Genomic DNA, 16,731 nt, shown 5'->3' with positions numbered 1-16,731 from the left:
TAAAGATAGCAATGGTGTAAAATCTTAAATAATATTTTGTATTAGCTATGACAAAAATTTAATATTGATGCGATGTTTTTTTAAAGATTTCTATAGAAATATTAATACAATTCTTTGGTCAAGTAGAGAAAAATGATTCGAAAGATGATGATTAAGAGATGATCAGAAAATCAATTAGCTAGTTAACTTTAATAAACTGAGAAATATTTACTTTAGGTTTTATTATATGCAATTTGATTCAATGTAACTGTTTCTTGTGTCCATATGTACGACGACCAGATGCTTCAGGTCTGACCATTTGTTGCTGGAGAAGTTTAATGGTTCTATTTTTTTCTTCCAGTTGTTGTTCCAATAGCGTCACTTTACGTTTTAGATCAATATTTTCTTGTATAAGATCGACTTCTTTTTTACCAAATTCATTGTTGCTTAATTTATTCGTAGTATTATCACTTGTTTTCACCAGAGATGTGAATTCTTTATCTAAAGGATTTGAGGATTCAAACTGGAAAAAGATGCGGATGGGTTTGGTATGAGTCAATTCGGTTCAGGGGGATAGTTTGAACGAAAGAGAGAAAGAGAGAAAGGAGATGAGAAATATGAGAGAGAGAAGAAAAAGACAATCGAATGATATCAAATATCGTTGGAATCATTCAAGATCAGGTCACAGGGAAAGATGACAAAAAAGAAACAGACTAAAAAAGAAAGAAAGAAGTGAGTGGGTTGAGTGCTTCAATGTGTAAAGGAATATAACGTACATTATGCAGTAGCCCTTGAAGCCTTAGAACAACTGTTTTTATGCCATTAATATCTTGTTTAATCACATGTCGGAATGATCCGTAGTTATCGTTTAATTTGCTTAAACCATGTTTACTTTCATCGTTACATTCATCGTCATCATCAGTCTTTTTGCTTTTTGCTTTTAACTGTTAACAAAAAAGAAAGTAACAATATAAGAGAAGAAAAAAAAACAGTAAAAATAAGTATGCAAAGGTTCATTTTTAAGATCAAAATGTTTATAGACAACATTGAATAGGTTAAGTGTTTACTGTTATTATTTACTTACCACTTTGTGTTCCCTTCTTGTGTTCATATTCAGCTAATTTAAATATTCCTAATTGGTTACACAATTAACCCTGAAGATAAGCACATTAATTAGTGTCAAATTTACTTCAGTTATTTGAAAATATATGTTGTTTTTGATTGGCCACAAATTTAAAAGGTCCAATAGTTACTCCTTCTTTAGACTTTCCCATTATCTTTTCATTTGGAGGCGCTAAATTTGATTATCAATGGTGAGCAATTGACAATGATTAACATTTTTAATCCCACCCATCAATTCAATAATTAAGAAAATCAGTAATAAAAAATCTTGTAACATTTATATCTTAATTCTTATTTTATTACCATCGTTTCCTTTCCAGTATTTAGCCTGATCTACAGTTATTGATTGAACTCTCGATTGAAAACATATTTATTACATTAATAAAAACTAATTAATCACTGGTAGTAAATACATTAAATGATTACAGATTGCTAGGTATAAGCTGAAGACCTAGTTAACGTTGAGTATAAGAGCATTTCGCCATTTTCTTTCATAGTTCCAGTTAATAATCAATTTATTGGAGATCGAATTTTCATTTTTTTTACTAAATTGATTCGGTAGATTAAGAATTATGTAGTATTAACTTTTGAAAGATGCATGGTAATAATGATAATCCAAATTTGCTTAGACTTACTTGATTTCCTGATCAAATAACTTAAATGACACGATTTAAGGCTATTCCTAGCAAGCAAAAATATTGGCCGAAGAGATGCGTTTATGTTAACGTAAGGTTTTAATGTTGAAAGATTTAGAGACAGATTGACTTAAAAGGCTTAATTTATTATTTTTTGGCAAGTGAATCAGTATTTAAATCATTGTTCAACTGTCAATCAGGACAAGTATTGAGAGGTACATATGAAAAGGCCATACAATATGCAGCTAAACCAGAACGAGGATAAAAATCCAGATTCATTTTACGATCAATTTCGGTGATCTTCTCACTCCAAATTTCAATTACGCAGCAGAATGGCTAATCAAGACGTTTTAAATTACGTTTTAGACATTGTCACCATCATAAGACTCATCTTTCATAACAACCACTATAATCAAAAACTGTGGCCTCATCATGACCACAATAGCTTCCAGGCGATCCAAGTGAAAAATTCGCATTTCCAGATTCTTTGACTATCGGTCGTGATTTAATTAAGTTGAAAAGATGAGCAACTCCTAAAGCATTAACGACTAGCCATAGAGAAGGAAGTGTCAATGGATGAAGAGGTAGAAGACATGATGTGGGACGAAGACAAAAAATGATTCAGCGAAGACATTGACTTTATATTCATAGTGATTAATACTGATGGTAGAGACAATTAACCAAACCAAAGGTCGTTCTCTCTAGGTATTTGGTCCTGATATTGATCCTTCTCACAGAGAGTTGCCAGCGACGATGCCACTATTGGCCAGGTTTTCATCGAGTTACTGAATACCAGTTAGCAGAACATTTTCAACCATTCCAGCAATAGCTTCATTAACAATTTTCGAGTGACTAAGAAAAGCATAATGTCCTCCGTCTTGAAGTGCAATGCCTTTTGGATATCCACTATCAACTGAAGACTTCTGTTGAAGTCCATTGTGATCGTAGACTTCAATATTATCCGATTCAATTCCCAGCATTTTAGCCATTTCATAAAATATTTCCTTCTGTATAAGCTTGTCATTTTCAGAGAAGATCAACATCTTTGCGATTTCCTTGTTGGCTTTCAACTGTTCCAATCTCTTCGAAAGCTAGAAATAAAAGAAGAAGAAATCAATTAAATCACTACCAATACAGAGAATTAAGTTTGAGAACATCAGACAGAGATAATCAATGAGCATTTGCCAAACGTCTTAATTAAGCAAAGTGTCAACAATTCACTGATTGTAATAACTTTATTATAAAATGCATAAAATTACATCAACTACGCAACAGATAAAGAAGAATCATGAAAGTGTTAATCAAAAGAGAGGGAAAAGCAGTCTTAATGAATTATTTTAAGGAAAAGCTGAAATTCATTTTTATAAACTAGTTTTGAATGATTGCAGCAGCTATTATTGTTATTGTATTGCAGGAAAATAAAATAAGTTACAAGTTATTAGTTTGAGGAAGAATTGATTTTTTCCTTAATTTTAACTGGAAACTGTTCAAATGGTGAATTGGTTTACAAACTGATTCAATTGCAAGGTTAGCTTTAGGTCCAATTGATGAGTTTATATTTAAATAAATTAACTATCACATTAAACGATTCAAATTCACAAATCATTTTGGGTTAAACTATTTTGTTGCATTTGGCACACGAATAATTATCATTACACTTGACCTGATTGTGTAAAGAAAGGGAAAGTTGAATCTAATTTGAGCAGAAAAGGCTATAAACGTAAACATTGATACGAATTAATACAATTTAACTGCCTTTCATGATATTTTTCAATCAACTAATCTGCTATTCTGCATAAACGACATTGAGCACCTCATTAGATTACATTAGTCGACTAACAATTCAAATCGTCAAACAGTTAAGGCCTTATTTCGAAGTAAATTTTCTCCATTTTTTCAATAAAGTGCAATATTAACTGTTAGACACGAAGAAACCAGTTGATAATAAACTGATGATCAAGCTAAGGAAGGACTTAGACAGGAGTAAATCAATGATTGTCACAATCAGGAAATCACAAATTAACCAAGAAAATTTACCGACAGGACAATTAGAGAGACAAAAATTGGCAAATTTTGTGAGTAATTAATCGGACTAAAACAATAGGATTGATCAATGAAAAAGTGAACTTTTTTAGGCAAACAAAATATAATAAAATGTATGAAAAAATGGATGAGTTCAAGCTTTTGATTTGTGTTTCTTTGGTAAAAAATACAAATCAAGATTCAAGATGGATTAATTGCTATTGTTTATCTTATTACGTCAAATGTTGCGTTCAAAACAAAAAGATTTTTAAATAACATTTGTATCTTAATATCCTGAAGCTGTCATGATAAGATTCATTGGAGCTTTAGTGAAATGTAAACAATAAATACAAAAAGTGTTTTAAAAAAATGCTGGAAGACTGGCAAGAAGCAATAAATGTATAACTACCAATTGAGCTGTCAGATAAAACCAGAACAGAAGAGTGAAAGCGATAACGTAATTCAAATGTTTAGGAAATTTTGTTCAATTCAAGAAAGGAAATGAAAATATTAATAAATCTGATCATGATGAGCATCTGAAAAGAGTTATTTTCAAATAATATTTAATTCAATATCAGGGTCACAGGATTTTCCCACAAATTTCTACAATTTAACCCAAAAATTATTCAAGGACAATAAGCTGTATTAGTTAATTTTTGTAACCAGACAATATAAATTTCATTACAGCAACAGATGCAATCCTTTTAATTGTAAATGATCAGCAATTTGAATCAGATAACTGAACATCATTAGTAACTAGTAAACACTATTTTTTTCAAAACCAAATAATGTTCAAATGATTAAATGATTAAATATTACCAAGTTTCAGTTCTTTAATATTTGGAAAACGTTTCGTTCCAGATAAAAATGTTCAACATTGATCTTGAACTGGAAACAACCCATAAATAGATTGTAAAGTTAATATTAAAGCTAGTTTATCGACATTAAGATAATTGGAATTATGAAGAAGATGGAAAAAACTGGATTGAATTACTAAGGCTAATAAACTTGTTTCATATCCTATTGAGAAGCTATGGAATTTTTCAATTCTGTTTATTTTCCAATGAATTGCTATTTCAAGAAAATTCTGAAATGAAACCTTGAAAGTAAAACTGTAACTGATTTAAAGTCAAGATTGAAAGTTATGGAGAGGGCCAGAGTTTTGTATCAAAAATGGGGTGCAATGGAAAGTATCAAGATCGTTATGCTTAAATGATTGAAGAAACTGACATTATCTTTCAAATGTAATGATTATTATGTATTATTTATAAAATTCATCCAGCTTTTATGCTCATTGTATAGTTATTGTAAATAAAACTTACTCTTTTGTAGTGACTGTGGTTAACTGTGGTTACAGACAAGAATAAATTATCCATGTTTTCCACCTTTACTGGACAGTCTTGAGTGGGGAAAATAAGAAGCCAGGTTAATATAATGACATTACAATTGTTATAAAAATTATACTGGACAGTGAAAAGACTTGAAAAGAGTCGCATAACTTGTGTAAGCAAGTTATACCACTCGACTTTCTGTCTGGTATATTAATCACAATACCGGTACTTTTGATGGAGTCATCTAACATATACAAGTAAAATAGTGAAATAAACTTACTAGCAATAATGAGAACAGGTTTACCAAAATGTTTGATGAAGAAACGGAAAAATTTATACTGATAGAAGTAGGCTGATGTTTTGTCCAATAATGGATATTTCATTGCTTGGATTCGTCGATGACCGCAAGGATTAAGAAATACAAGAGATTTAAGGGTTGATCCATACTCTGATTCAAGAATGATTACTGAAGGATAGATTGATGATGAATGGCTGATCAGCATATCAACTCTAGTCAATTGAAGAGCTTTGAGAAAGTCTAAAATATATTCAGCCTTTTCCTCAGCATAATGTCCAAATTTTTTAGCCTTAGTCAAGGAATATGCTGAATGACAAAAGCAAAAAATAGGTAAATTGTTAATAGATGGTTACAAATTGGATTTAAATATTGTAAAGTAATGATGAATGTTGTAGCAACTTACTTGGAAAATTTGGACAAATAATGCGAATTGGATAACTGACAAGTCTTGATCGAAGCAGTGTGAAGTCTTGGTGGGAACCAGGCGCACCATGTAAACATAGTACAACCGGCAGTGTGTTACCAGCATCTGGTCGAGTATCAATATATTCAACTTCTGTTGTGATACCCTTTCGAGGTACATTGTGGAACCAGCTTTTCTCATCTTTCCATTTTTCATAGAGAGAAGAACACGTTTCCACTTTAATCCTGAGAACGTTTTCGCTACAAATTTCACTATTTTCAGATGAACCTTTCATTATTTCAATAATTTAAGTTAGTGGGTTGAGAGTCGAGTCGATGAAGATATGGTTTTAACAGGCAAGATGTTTGATGGTGATGAACAAGATGAATAATGGTGTGAATGAATTGGTCCTCACAGTTGAACTGTTTCCAATGATCTTTATATTGTCAATTGATTCGAGATTGACGAAGCAACAATTTTTACTGAAAAAGACACTGAAAAAAGATAAATTAAAAACAAAACAATGACGATTGATGATGTCGAAGAAGAAGAGTGCAGAAGCTTTTAACAAAATTATAAAGATACCAGTTTTTTATTAAGTCACAGTTTACGTTGAAATGACAGTAAATTGAAAATGTAAAAAGTAACAAATGCTCTGGTTTAAGATAACAATCGAGTGAGACTAGAGCGAGTTGCCGAGCCTTTTGAGAGAGAAGGCGAAAGGAAACAAAATGTAATGATGAAAAACAGATGAGAGGTTGAGCTTGACGATTATTACTAAGGTTCGTGAGGGAAAAAGGACTGGTTAGTTAGTCATCATGAAAGTGAGATTTAGAGGAAAGAAAAGTGTAAAACAGGGAAACGATTCAGTAAAGTCATGTCATGAGTATTCATACCTTTCTTTCTTCTTCTCTTTTAGCCAAACTTCACTTGAAAATAATATACATTTTGTTAAAGATGTTGATCGCCTTAGGCTAGTACATGAACTTGATTCTTCTCTTCACTTTTCTGACACATTCCTAAGTTAGAACTACTGTTTTGTTCTCACTTGAAAATTCAGCAAAACAATTAAGAATAGAAAACAAGGGAAATAAATCAAAAGATCGTATAAGATTTACAAACGCACATAATAAATACATTTAAGACAAATATTGATGAAATTTCGAGAGCTATTTTCATTTCTTTTGTTAATAAACTTTCAAATTTTACGCAAAAATTACATTTGACGATAGATATTTTGTGATGTAATGCGATTGATTAGCATTCATTGCCATTATTAAAGAAAGCAGTAAAAAATTTGCTAATTGATAAGTATAAATTGCTAACGTTAGATTTAAGAGCATTTCGTCCTTTCTTTTCATAATTAAACAGCAATGAGTTCCAATTAATAATCAATTTATTGGAAATCGAATTTTCTTTATTAAATTGATTCGGTAGATTAAGAATTATGCCAAAAATGAAAAAGAGTTTCCGCCGATAAATAGCAGGAAAATCAGAGAGAGAGAGAGAGAAAAAAACATTGGCAATAATAACTACAAGAAAAGATGAACATCAGTTTGACATGGGACTCGATCGGCTCAATAACTAAACATAAACCGTGTGTTCAGTCAAATTGATTCATGTTAAAATGAAAATTCTCTGAAGAATCAAAAGTAAATTCATGATCTAACAGCGGTGAATACAATTTGATACCATTGAAAAATAAACATATTTCGATGGACATTGAATAACATCGGTCGTTGATATTCTTGACAACTGCTTACTCCAATAAACTTCATTAAGCTACAAGGCGCGATGCGATTGTAACTTCAGGACCAATTAAGAACCGTTTTTCGAGTTCAGTTTTTTTCTGGTAGGTCGATTGACCTCAATTTTTCCATTATTTGAAGAATCTGACTTCCACAAGAATCCAGAGATGGCCATTTGGTTATAAATTGCGTGAAATGTACAACACAAAGTTGATAAGAGATCATCATCATGAACATTGGCTGAAATATAGTCAAGTCGACGGAATCCATATTCCAATGAGTTGTGAAATATTCGGGAAGTCTCGAAAGTAACACATTCTAGATGTTTCAAGATTTCTGAAGATTAGAAGGAATAAAAATGTATTGATAAAAACTGCAAAACTTACATGTATAAGATGAGATGTCAACTGTTTAAAACAGTTACAAATGGTTCAGCTAAAATAGCCAAAAAGTATATCTTTAAACAGGTATGAGACAGGTAAAACAAAGTTGAATAGCTAACGATAATAATCATGTCATCATAAAATTCAGCCTTTTACCAATTTAATAGACTAATTTAAAATTATCAATTTAGAAGTTGTTTATTATGTAACGTTAAAATAGCCATTGCAGTTTAAATAGCGATTATCCTTTAACTTACCGACTCGACCTTTGGTTGCGTCACAATACTCTTTAAGTGATTTTTTCCCTCCGTGTACAATTATGTCAATAGCTTGTCGAGGAAATGGCGCTAAACATTTACCATAGCGAGTGGCAACTTTCTTCGGCAAAAATGGCACTTTCCATGTTTCGGTAAACTTTTTTCATCATCACATTAGTAAGATTGACCGCTGCTCGAGCTTCACTAGTTATACACAAGATATATACACCGTCGTAAAGGTAGCAAACAATTGATAATATTTCATGTTATTGACTTTCAATTTGGATGGTTCTAAAGGGTGTTACGGATAAAAAATTACTTTTATCTCAAAAATGATATCAATGAAGATGAAGATGACAAAGATAAGAATGCGAAGAAAGAGAAAAGAAACGACGAAATGTCTTTCCCTATGGTCAAACCACATTTTTATCTTTGTCATCTTCATCTTCATTGATATCATTTTTGAGATAAAAGTAATTTTTTATCCGTAACACCCTTTATTAACTTATCGTTTCTTTATATCTTTTTCACTGATTAACAAATGAAAGTTGTATTTTTATAGCTAAAGTCAAGTGTGACCGGTTGTAACTATTCACTCACTTATGATTTTTAAATGAAATCAGTTGAATATATTAAGCATAAAAAAGATATAAAGATTGACAGGAGTGACGATTTAGGCTAGAATAACACTTTCTAATGGACTCAGTTTTAATGCCCCTGCAAACCTACAAAGTTCCAATTCTTTACTCAAAATTCAAAGTTTTTATGTAAATTCCTTTGTTAGTAACCTGAATTCTGATTAAGCTTTGACAGTTTTTCGGACATGCAGTTCAACCATGGCTTTCAGATCGCGTAAAAGTTTTCCTTAAAATCCTTTTTAGTTTAGCCACAATTTTTACACAAAAATTTAATGTTGTGACTTCATTTATGTACATATTGCGTATTCAAATGTACAACAATGTTAAGTGTCATTTTGTCTTTATTTTATTTTTTCTTTCTTTTTTAATGTCGATTTTAGTCTCTTTTTTATCTGCTTTTCCTGAGTTTCAGGGCCGGGTTCTAAAAATTTGTATATTTTTGGGGCGACATTCAGGCCAAAACCTTTCATTTGCGATTAACAGAAAATTTAAGACCGTTTGAGTGCGGAGAAATTTTGACAGAAAAATACCAAAACGGTATTAATATATTAGAGAAGAGATAACTGTTATAATAGATAATTTTCCGTATATATTTACAATAATTTTTTTGTGACTTGGATTTAAAAGCGTATGTCTTGTTTGTTGCTTGAATCGTCGCGACTTCCTAGTTGAGTTCTCTAATGGTAGAATTAAAGCGACCTAATATTTTAAAATGGTGAGTTCATTCCTAGTTTTGTGCCAAATTCAAGACGAGCTCGTCTTTGTTGTCGCTCTGATATTCTAGATAAAAAAGGGAGAAAAAGATTGAATAAAAGTATTATTTTTTGAAAGATGCACGACGATTATGAAATTTGGTTAGACTTACTTAATTTCGTGACCTTTAACAAGGCTGTTTATAATAATCAAAGCTATTGGCCAAAGGAATGCGAGTATGAAAACGTAAGGTGGTATGGTTGAAAGATATTCACTTAAAAATAATGGAGTATCATGAGAGAGATAAACTTGAGCCAAACAGAAAAGTAAATTTATAATTAATAAGATGATAGACATGAAAGCCCAACATCTATTCGCAAACGGGCTTCTTCGCCAGAGAAGATGAGATCGATGAACAAAACCAATTGAAATAATAGCTGAAAGATAATAAAATTTGAAAATATAATATTAGAAAAGAGAATTCAAAAATTAACTCGTTAAATCTAGTTGATTTGATCATACTTACTGAAATAAATAACTATACAAACTACTGAAAATGTTTGAGCCATCAAGACAGGATTATTCAACTTGTCAGCTCCACTGAGAGTAACACTGAAAATATTAAATAAAATTCAATTAATCTGTTACCTGAAAAGGCTTGAATTGTAAATAAAAATTTAATTACTTGGCATCAATTAGCATCCAGCAAGGTCCAGATGATTTAGTGTCTTCTCCAATTGATTTTTTGCATGCATCATTAATAATAAGTGCAAAAGAAGTGACAACAATCATGGTAGATGGACAAAACTTGATTAAATAACACATCAAGAAGTAAATTATACTCTGAAATAAGAAGATAATTTAACATAAGTTCTGAGAGCTAAAATAGATTTCATTCAGTGTTCAACGATAATAGACTCACTTCACGACTCAAGTTTAAATTTTTTCCAGTAGCTTGATTCATCACTTGTGTGTCCAAAGGGGTTCCCATGAGAGAAAGGCTAAGCAGAGGGAAAATAATTGTGACCAGCCATAGAACAGAACCAGGAGAAAGTAAAGGTGGGAGGAAAAATAGGAAACCAAAAAGTTGAGCCAAGCTTAAACTTAATGAACAACTAAAGAAAAATTGAAGGCAGTTTCGAGCATTCATCATATAGTGTCGAGCTTCCATGATAATACGATTAATGCTAATTGAATCTTCCCGATGAAAACAGATGGAGCAGGGCAATGTGTTTAGTTGATTACTAATATCTGTAGGTGAGATGAATCCTTTATATGGTTTTCCTGATGCTTTAGTTACAGGTTCTCTGACACAGATTTGTGGATACAAAGGTTCGATTCCAATGCTAAAATGGGAAACAAAAATTAAAATTAAACCTTCAAGTTTAATAAATTTTGTATGTAATATTTTATACCTGGCATCAGTCTGTAGAAAAATTGGTATATTATGGACATTAGCAGCACTTCCTATAACGCAAACTACTTCTCCATTTTCTTGCATAATTTCGATCATTTCGCGTGTTGTTTGTGGAGTACAGTCGGTAAAAAGTGATACTAACAGAGGAACATTATCAACTTCTTTGAGATGTGGCCTGATTTGTTCGATCCCTTTTGGTAATTTAGCTCTATTAGCCACGTCAAAAGTTATTGGAGCACTTCGCTCGGTATTTGTACTTTCTGTTATATGACTCGGTGAGGTTGAAACTTCAGACCAACTTTTACTTCGACAATCTTCGCTGTCACTTTCCATCATGAAATTTTCTTTTCCTCCATTATGTGTGCGACTACCAGTAGGGTTCAGATGTTCATCATTATCGAGTGGCTCAATTTTGTTTCTATCACTTTCAATATTATTGTCTTCTTCAGTTGTGATGATGATTGATGATGATTGTTCCTTCAAAGGACTTTTATCAAACCTTACTGTACTCGGGTCAGTATTAAAATAACTTGGTGCACTTTGAGTTCTAACAAGAGCTACATTAGGTTCAGAGTTTGGATGAATTGATACTTTGGAGCCCTTGAAACTATTAACATGGGATTGAGAGGCATTCATATTTATTTCTTTGGAAGCGGTTTCACTCAGCAAAGAAATATGACAATTCCATCCAGCTTCAAGACCCATTTTTTCGGAGAAAACTCGACTTCTTAGCTCATTTTCTTTTGAGAAATGAACAAATCGAATACAGGCTTTATCAAGTTGCTCCACAAGAGTAACAAAGTCAGGACAGGCTTGATATTGCATAGTTACCATTCCTATGAAAACTTGGTTTGTTAATTGATTAATGAGTGATTCAAAATGATAGCCATCAACAGAGGCAGTTGAAGAAGCAGATTTTGAACGAGTATAATTGGTATTTTGTGCTCCATTTGGTTCATCAACTTGTTCTGCCTTTTCTTCTTTTGTGGTAAGTGAATCGGTACTCAAATGATGACTCGCCAAAGGACGAGCGCAATTTGTATCTCTTGCTTCCCATGAGCGAACAGATGAATTGAGATTTTTTTGTGATTGAAAAACATGACGACTATCAGGGGGTAGTTCAATGAAAAAATCATTGTTCAACCGTCGATCAGGACAAGTATTGAGAGGTACATATGAAAAGGCCATACAATATGCAGCTAAACTAGAACGATGATAAAAATCGAGAATTCTTTTACGATCAGGTTCGGTAAGACCACAGAGATCTTGTCCATCCCAAAACTCGGTGCAAGCATCTAGGATAAAATCACCATTTCCTTGTGAAAAAAGTTGATATGAACCAGTACAAATATCACGAATCACGGCTGATGTCATATTTGGAAAAGGCATCTTTAACCGGGGAAAGTTGAGTTGTGCGAGTTTCCCTTGTTGTATTACTTCAGGTTTAACATGACGAAAAGAAGATATTTGAAACATATAGCGATAGTCTGTTATCGCTTTTTCCGTAAAACCCATGATCCTTGATAATTCACAAAGACATCTTTTATTGATAACGGGGACGGATGCTTCGTTTCTCATCGATTCGCAAGTAATATGATCACAGAAAAGATTGTATTCTTCTTGAGCATCCATGTTACAGGTATTTAATAGAATTGCTAATCCAAGAGGTTTTAAATTAGGAAGAAACCTAGGCCATTCAGGATCATCGAATTGCAAGCCAAAGCTGTTATAAATGTCATGTGTGATGTCTAGCACTTCAGCTTTACTCACTAATTCAATTTGAAGTTAAGAAAAAAAATAAGAAACAATAATTTATTTCACCAAGAATAAGAATTGATTGTAGAATTTAATTAAAAACTAATTTCTTACCGTATTTGTCTTTTTTATTTGCTTTACTGGAGCTATCTTTAACTGACTCGTTATTTTTCGAATTTCTGTAACTGACTTCATCAACAAATATATCATCGTCATTGTCATCGATCAAATAATCTGGATTAGTTTCAATTGAAGAACCATGTTTGTTAGAATTTGAAGTTAAAAAGAAAACTTTATCTGCACTTGGATTGGGCCATGAAAGGATCCCTTTTTTGTCGACACAACAAAGCGCTGTTATACTTCCGAAAATTTGAAGTATATTTGCTGATCTCCAAAGGTTACCATCACGACAAGTAAGCAAGTCTACAACAGTTTTATAAAGCTCACTCCAAGTTAATCGAATAGGAGTCGATAAATCTATGGAAGAATTTGAATCCAGGTCAACGAAAAATGGATCTGCTTGACGTTTTAGCTTAACATTATCACCATCAACATTACCAGGTTCGTAACCAGCTGATCCACTACTAGCAGCTAAATCAACATTAATATTACCACTGACAGTGGCATCATCCCGACCACAATAACTTCCAGGCGATCCAAGTGAAAAATTTGCATTGCCAGATTCTTTGACCATCGGTCGTGATTTAATCAAGTTGAAAAGATGGGCAACTCCAAAAGCATTAACGACTAACCATAGAGAAGGAAGTGTCAATGGAAGAAGAGGTAGAAGACATGATGTGGGACGAAGAAGGAGGACAAAAAATGATTCAGCGAAGACATTGACTTTGTAACCGGAACTGTAACCATAGTGAATAATACTGACGGTAAAGACAACTAACCAAACCAAAGGTATAATTATTCTCTCTATATATTTGGTTATGATGGTGTGACGTTCCTTCTCATAGAGAGTTGCTGGACGATGCCATGATTGGTCAAGTGCTAGTCGTAAACCAGAGATATATGGTGTCTCTAACATAACAAATTTAATTGGTTTGGCCGCTTTGCGAAGACGAGCACCAGTAAATGACATGGGACCCTGTTCAACGGTTGATCCCAAACGACCACCCCGTTTAAGCTCGAGGTATGAAGGTTCACCTTCATTGGGGGCATTAATTTGTTCCAAACTTTTACAAAGACCAGGAGCTGCATGACCAGGACACATGAGAATAACATCTCCTTTAACTAACAAGGAAGTTGGCAGATTAACTCGCTGATTATCTCGATATGTCCATTGAAGAGTGATGCATGGTGATTGAGGTAAGTATAGATTAGGATAGTATTTACCAGTTTTCCACTCATTTATCAATTGAGATCTTTCTGTAATTTAGGACAAACAGATAGACACTTTGGTTATCTTACATTGAATCAATGAACCCCAAATTGTTTAATTGATCAACTAAACTGACCTGAACAGTTTTTAATTTTTTTAGATAATAATCGACATTTGTTATGAAGTTCTTGGTGTCTCATCCAAGTATCCCATGCAGTAAGTAGAACATTGAAGATAAGGAAAAACAATAAGATGAGAGACTGTAGCAAAAGTGAGTGCTCTTTTGAGTAACCATAATTGATGATGAAAACAATTAAGGTGAAGGCTGTCAAGAGAATGCTCGGCCAACGAAAGGTTGATGAGACACTTGAATGATAAAAGCTTTCACTAAGCCAGACACAAATACCACTTCGTGAACGAGATGTACACTTAATGAGAGGATGAGAAGAAGATGAAAAAAATATTATCAATAGAGTAATAAGGAAATTTTTAGATTTGATAACCAATAATATTGGCTGATAAAGAAAAACATTTATGGGAAAAAACTCACCTTGCAGTGACTTAATTCCTTTTCCAATTCATCGTGAAGTATCTTTAATGCCTCAGCCGAACCTAAACCAATCACCTCTTTGGTATAATAATTCATTGCATATCGTAATCATGTAACTTTGCTTAGGTATATTCGACATTCAATTTTGGATGTAGTTGACTAGATCAGTTGTTGATTACCTGTTTGTTTTTGGTTAGGTTAATAGGAGAGGCAGACATAATGAAAATGGTATACAGGGAGAGAAAAAGAGAAATTATTAGAATTAAGTGACACAAAACAAATATATAAAAAGAGATGACATAAACTGTAGGAATAAATCATGTTACTATGTTAACCTGAAAGTTAAATTTTGTCTGATTGTTAAATTAACAAAAATGGAACCGACACTTAAGGGAACAACAGAATGTAAACAAACAGCGATTGTATTAGAAGAGGTGAGTTGCAATTATAATGATGCATATGACTATAGAAGGGAAATATTGCTAATGTTGTAAATAAAAGATACAAATAAATAATTTAATTGTTAAATAAAAACTCACAAAACAACATATTTATCGATATTTAGCTTTGAAACATCACAATATTCAGTTAAACATCTTCACTTTGTATGTCTCTTTGAGCAAGCGAGAATCTAGGAGAAAGCAGATGATTGCAGGAGAAAAAGTGGCATCTCAAGAGATTATAAGAAGGAGAATGAATGTCACTATGATATTCTGAGAGGAATATCAAATGAAAAAAGAAAAATTATTCATTATTGAGCTAAATTTATCACAGTTTTGATTCCATTTCTTTGTCATTTACCCTAAAAATCGTATCTGTCTCTATTTCTTTGTTGAAATGTATTGTGATTTGATTTTCTCGTTTGACACTCACTTGATTTCCGAATCTTTTTCAATATTTTCAATCAAATATCATTAATAATAATGGCATACATTAGTTTTATCATCTTCTGAAACCGAGATTCGGTCAGTTTCAGTCAGATCAATATTAATAATAATCTATTGGAATAGTGAAAACATGTTAGTTATTTATAAACTTGACCTTCTTAACACAACATATTCCCATGTAAATGATAAACAAAGACTCATATGATTGAGCTATTCTTAAACAGCTCATATGATAAACATCATGTAAATCATCATTCTTTAATAAAAGACTTGTTGCTCGAATATATGTTATCATTCAATGAATCATTCAATTATGAATGAACGTATCAAAGGTTTTTTTATTGGAAATTTTTATTTTTAAGATCGAAAAATCAGAATGAAATGAGATAATCAGGGGCAGATGATAGGCGATAATTTCACGTTGTTATTTATACATTTACTGGGAATTTACTGTAATAAGTAGTCTATATCATAACCTTCAACTGTCCTTGTTTCATGTTAGATCATAAAAACAATAAGTTAATATGATTAACATTTATAATTTCAAAAAATGTGGCGATCCTTGAAACAAAACGGCAGAGAGTAGGTTGTCATCATGTCATTTCGTTCACATTACGTGTGTATACAATTCACTAGAATAGGAATCTCAATCAAACAAGTAGCTATCATATTAACTGTAAATAAGTCATTGAAATTATAATAACCATGTAACTTACCCACTCAACTATCCAACAGTCTGGTATAGGTGATTACATTGCTAAAGATGTAAAAATTCAATCACAAAAGTTCAACAAAAGATCCCAGTTAGCGTCTCAGTTGTTTGTCATAATCCATTCAAATTTTAAAATATTGGTACGTCGGTAGGTTGCAAGAGAGTCAAATCAATATTAAAATGTTTTAAATAAGACAATTGGAAAATCAGTGAATAATTCAACTGGTGACAAGAGAAAAAACAATGCAAATTAAATCGCCAGAAGAAATGATCACAAGACAAGAGAGAAGATAATAATCATAGATATTGGTAGAAGTGGAGATAAGCTAGAGATTAATTCTAAGGCAACTTTACTTGAAAAAGCTAACCTTCAAGCAAAGTTGTTGGAAATATATCATAACCTAATCTAATAACTTTAACACAAATGATAATTCTTGCAGATGATTTGAAGGATTTGGTTACAAGATTTTGCTTACAACTCGAAAATGAAATAATTTTAGACTAAATCTTGTACAATAATAAAATGGTTGCAGTTAATTGAGCCAAAAATTGTGAGCATCCAAGAACAGTA

General features: G+C 32.2%; 3 protein-coding genes across 5 annotated transcripts; all 3 read right to left on the bottom strand.

The window, feature by feature from the left end:
• Window positions 1–17: 17 nt before the first annotated feature.
• LOC107363458 (uncharacterized) lies at window positions 18–1,183 on the bottom strand. Its single transcript, XM_015930685.3, has 3 exons — window positions 1,064–1,183; window positions 756–923; window positions 18–502 (listed from the first exon to the last, which is right to left on the bottom strand). Exons 1-3 carry the CDS (start codon window positions 1,088–1,090, stop codon window positions 239–241), a joined length of 459 nt encoding a protein of 152 aa, XP_015786171.1. The 5' UTR covers window positions 1,091–1,183; the 3' UTR covers window positions 18–238.
• A 678-nt stretch (window positions 1,184–1,861) lies between these two features.
• Window positions 1,862–6,511, bottom strand: LOC107363424 (uncharacterized). Its single transcript, XM_015930644.3, has 4 exons — window positions 5,791–6,511; window positions 5,370–5,693; window positions 5,081–5,157; window positions 1,862–2,827 (listed from the first exon to the last, which is right to left on the bottom strand). The coding sequence occupies exons 1-4, from the start codon at window positions 6,083–6,085 to the stop codon at window positions 2,519–2,521; spliced, it is 1,005 nt and encodes a 334-aa protein (XP_015786130.2). The 5' UTR covers window positions 6,086–6,511; the 3' UTR covers window positions 1,862–2,518.
• A 2,818-nt stretch (window positions 6,512–9,329) lies between these two features.
• l(2)k05819 (transmembrane protein 94-like protein l(2)k05819) lies at window positions 9,330–16,536 on the bottom strand. Of its 3 annotated transcripts, none has more exons than XM_015930585.3 (10): window positions 16,165–16,536; window positions 14,562–14,740; window positions 14,148–14,439; window positions 12,796–14,058; window positions 10,925–12,695; window positions 10,432–10,855; window positions 10,195–10,352; window positions 10,036–10,121; window positions 9,682–9,946; window positions 9,330–9,596 (listed from the first exon to the last, which is right to left on the bottom strand). In XM_015930585.3, exons 2-10 carry the CDS (start codon window positions 14,655–14,657, stop codon window positions 9,524–9,526), a joined length of 4,428 nt encoding a protein of 1,475 aa, XP_015786071.2. In that variant the 5' UTR covers window positions 14,658–14,740; window positions 16,165–16,536; the 3' UTR covers window positions 9,330–9,523. The 3 variants fall into 3 exon arrangements, with proteins under 3 accessions (XP_015786071.2, XP_025016922.2, XP_015786073.2); XM_025161154.2 differs by lacking the exon at window positions 16,165–16,536 and adding an exon at window positions 15,101–15,192; XM_015930587.3 differs by lacking the exon at window positions 16,165–16,536 and adding an exon at window positions 14,897–15,178.
• Window positions 16,537–16,731: the final 195 nt, after the last annotated feature.

Source organism: Tetranychus urticae, chromosome 2 (assembly GCF_039701765.1).
Source record: "Tetranychus urticae isolate SD_2017Ah chromosome 2, NJAU_TeUrti_SD_1.0, whole genome shotgun sequence".
NCBI classification, from domain to species: Eukaryota; Metazoa; Arthropoda; class Arachnida; order Trombidiformes; family Tetranychidae; genus Tetranychus; species Tetranychus urticae.
The sequence above is the reverse complement of the archived record's forward strand: the minus strand, read 5'-3'. Positions and strand labels throughout refer to the sequence as shown.

Bases quoted from the DNA above. Each gene is read 5' to 3' on its own strand.
- LOC107363458 (XM_015930685.3), bottom strand. From the start codon at position 1,090: ATGAACACAAGAAGGGAACACAAAGTG. The intron at 924-1,063 runs GTAAGTAAATAA...TTTTGTTAACAG, and splicing joins CAAGAAGGGAACACAAAGTG to TTAAAAGCAAAAAGCAAAAA. The intron at 503-755 runs GTACGTTATATT...ATCTTTTTCCAG, and splicing joins TTCAAGGGCTACTGCATAAT to TTTGAATCCTCAAATCCTTT.
- LOC107363424 (XM_015930644.3), bottom strand. From the start codon at position 6,085: ATGAAAGGTTCATCTGAAAATAGTGAAATTTGTAGCGAAAACGTTCTC. The intron at 5,158-5,369 runs GTAAGTTTATTT...TCCCCACTCAAG, and splicing joins ACCTGTTCTCATTATTGCTA to ACTGTCCAGTAAAGGTGGAA. The intron at 2,828-5,080 runs GTAAGTTTTATT...TTTTATTTCTAG, and splicing joins ACCACAGTCACTACAAAAGA to CTTTCGAAGAGATTGGAACA.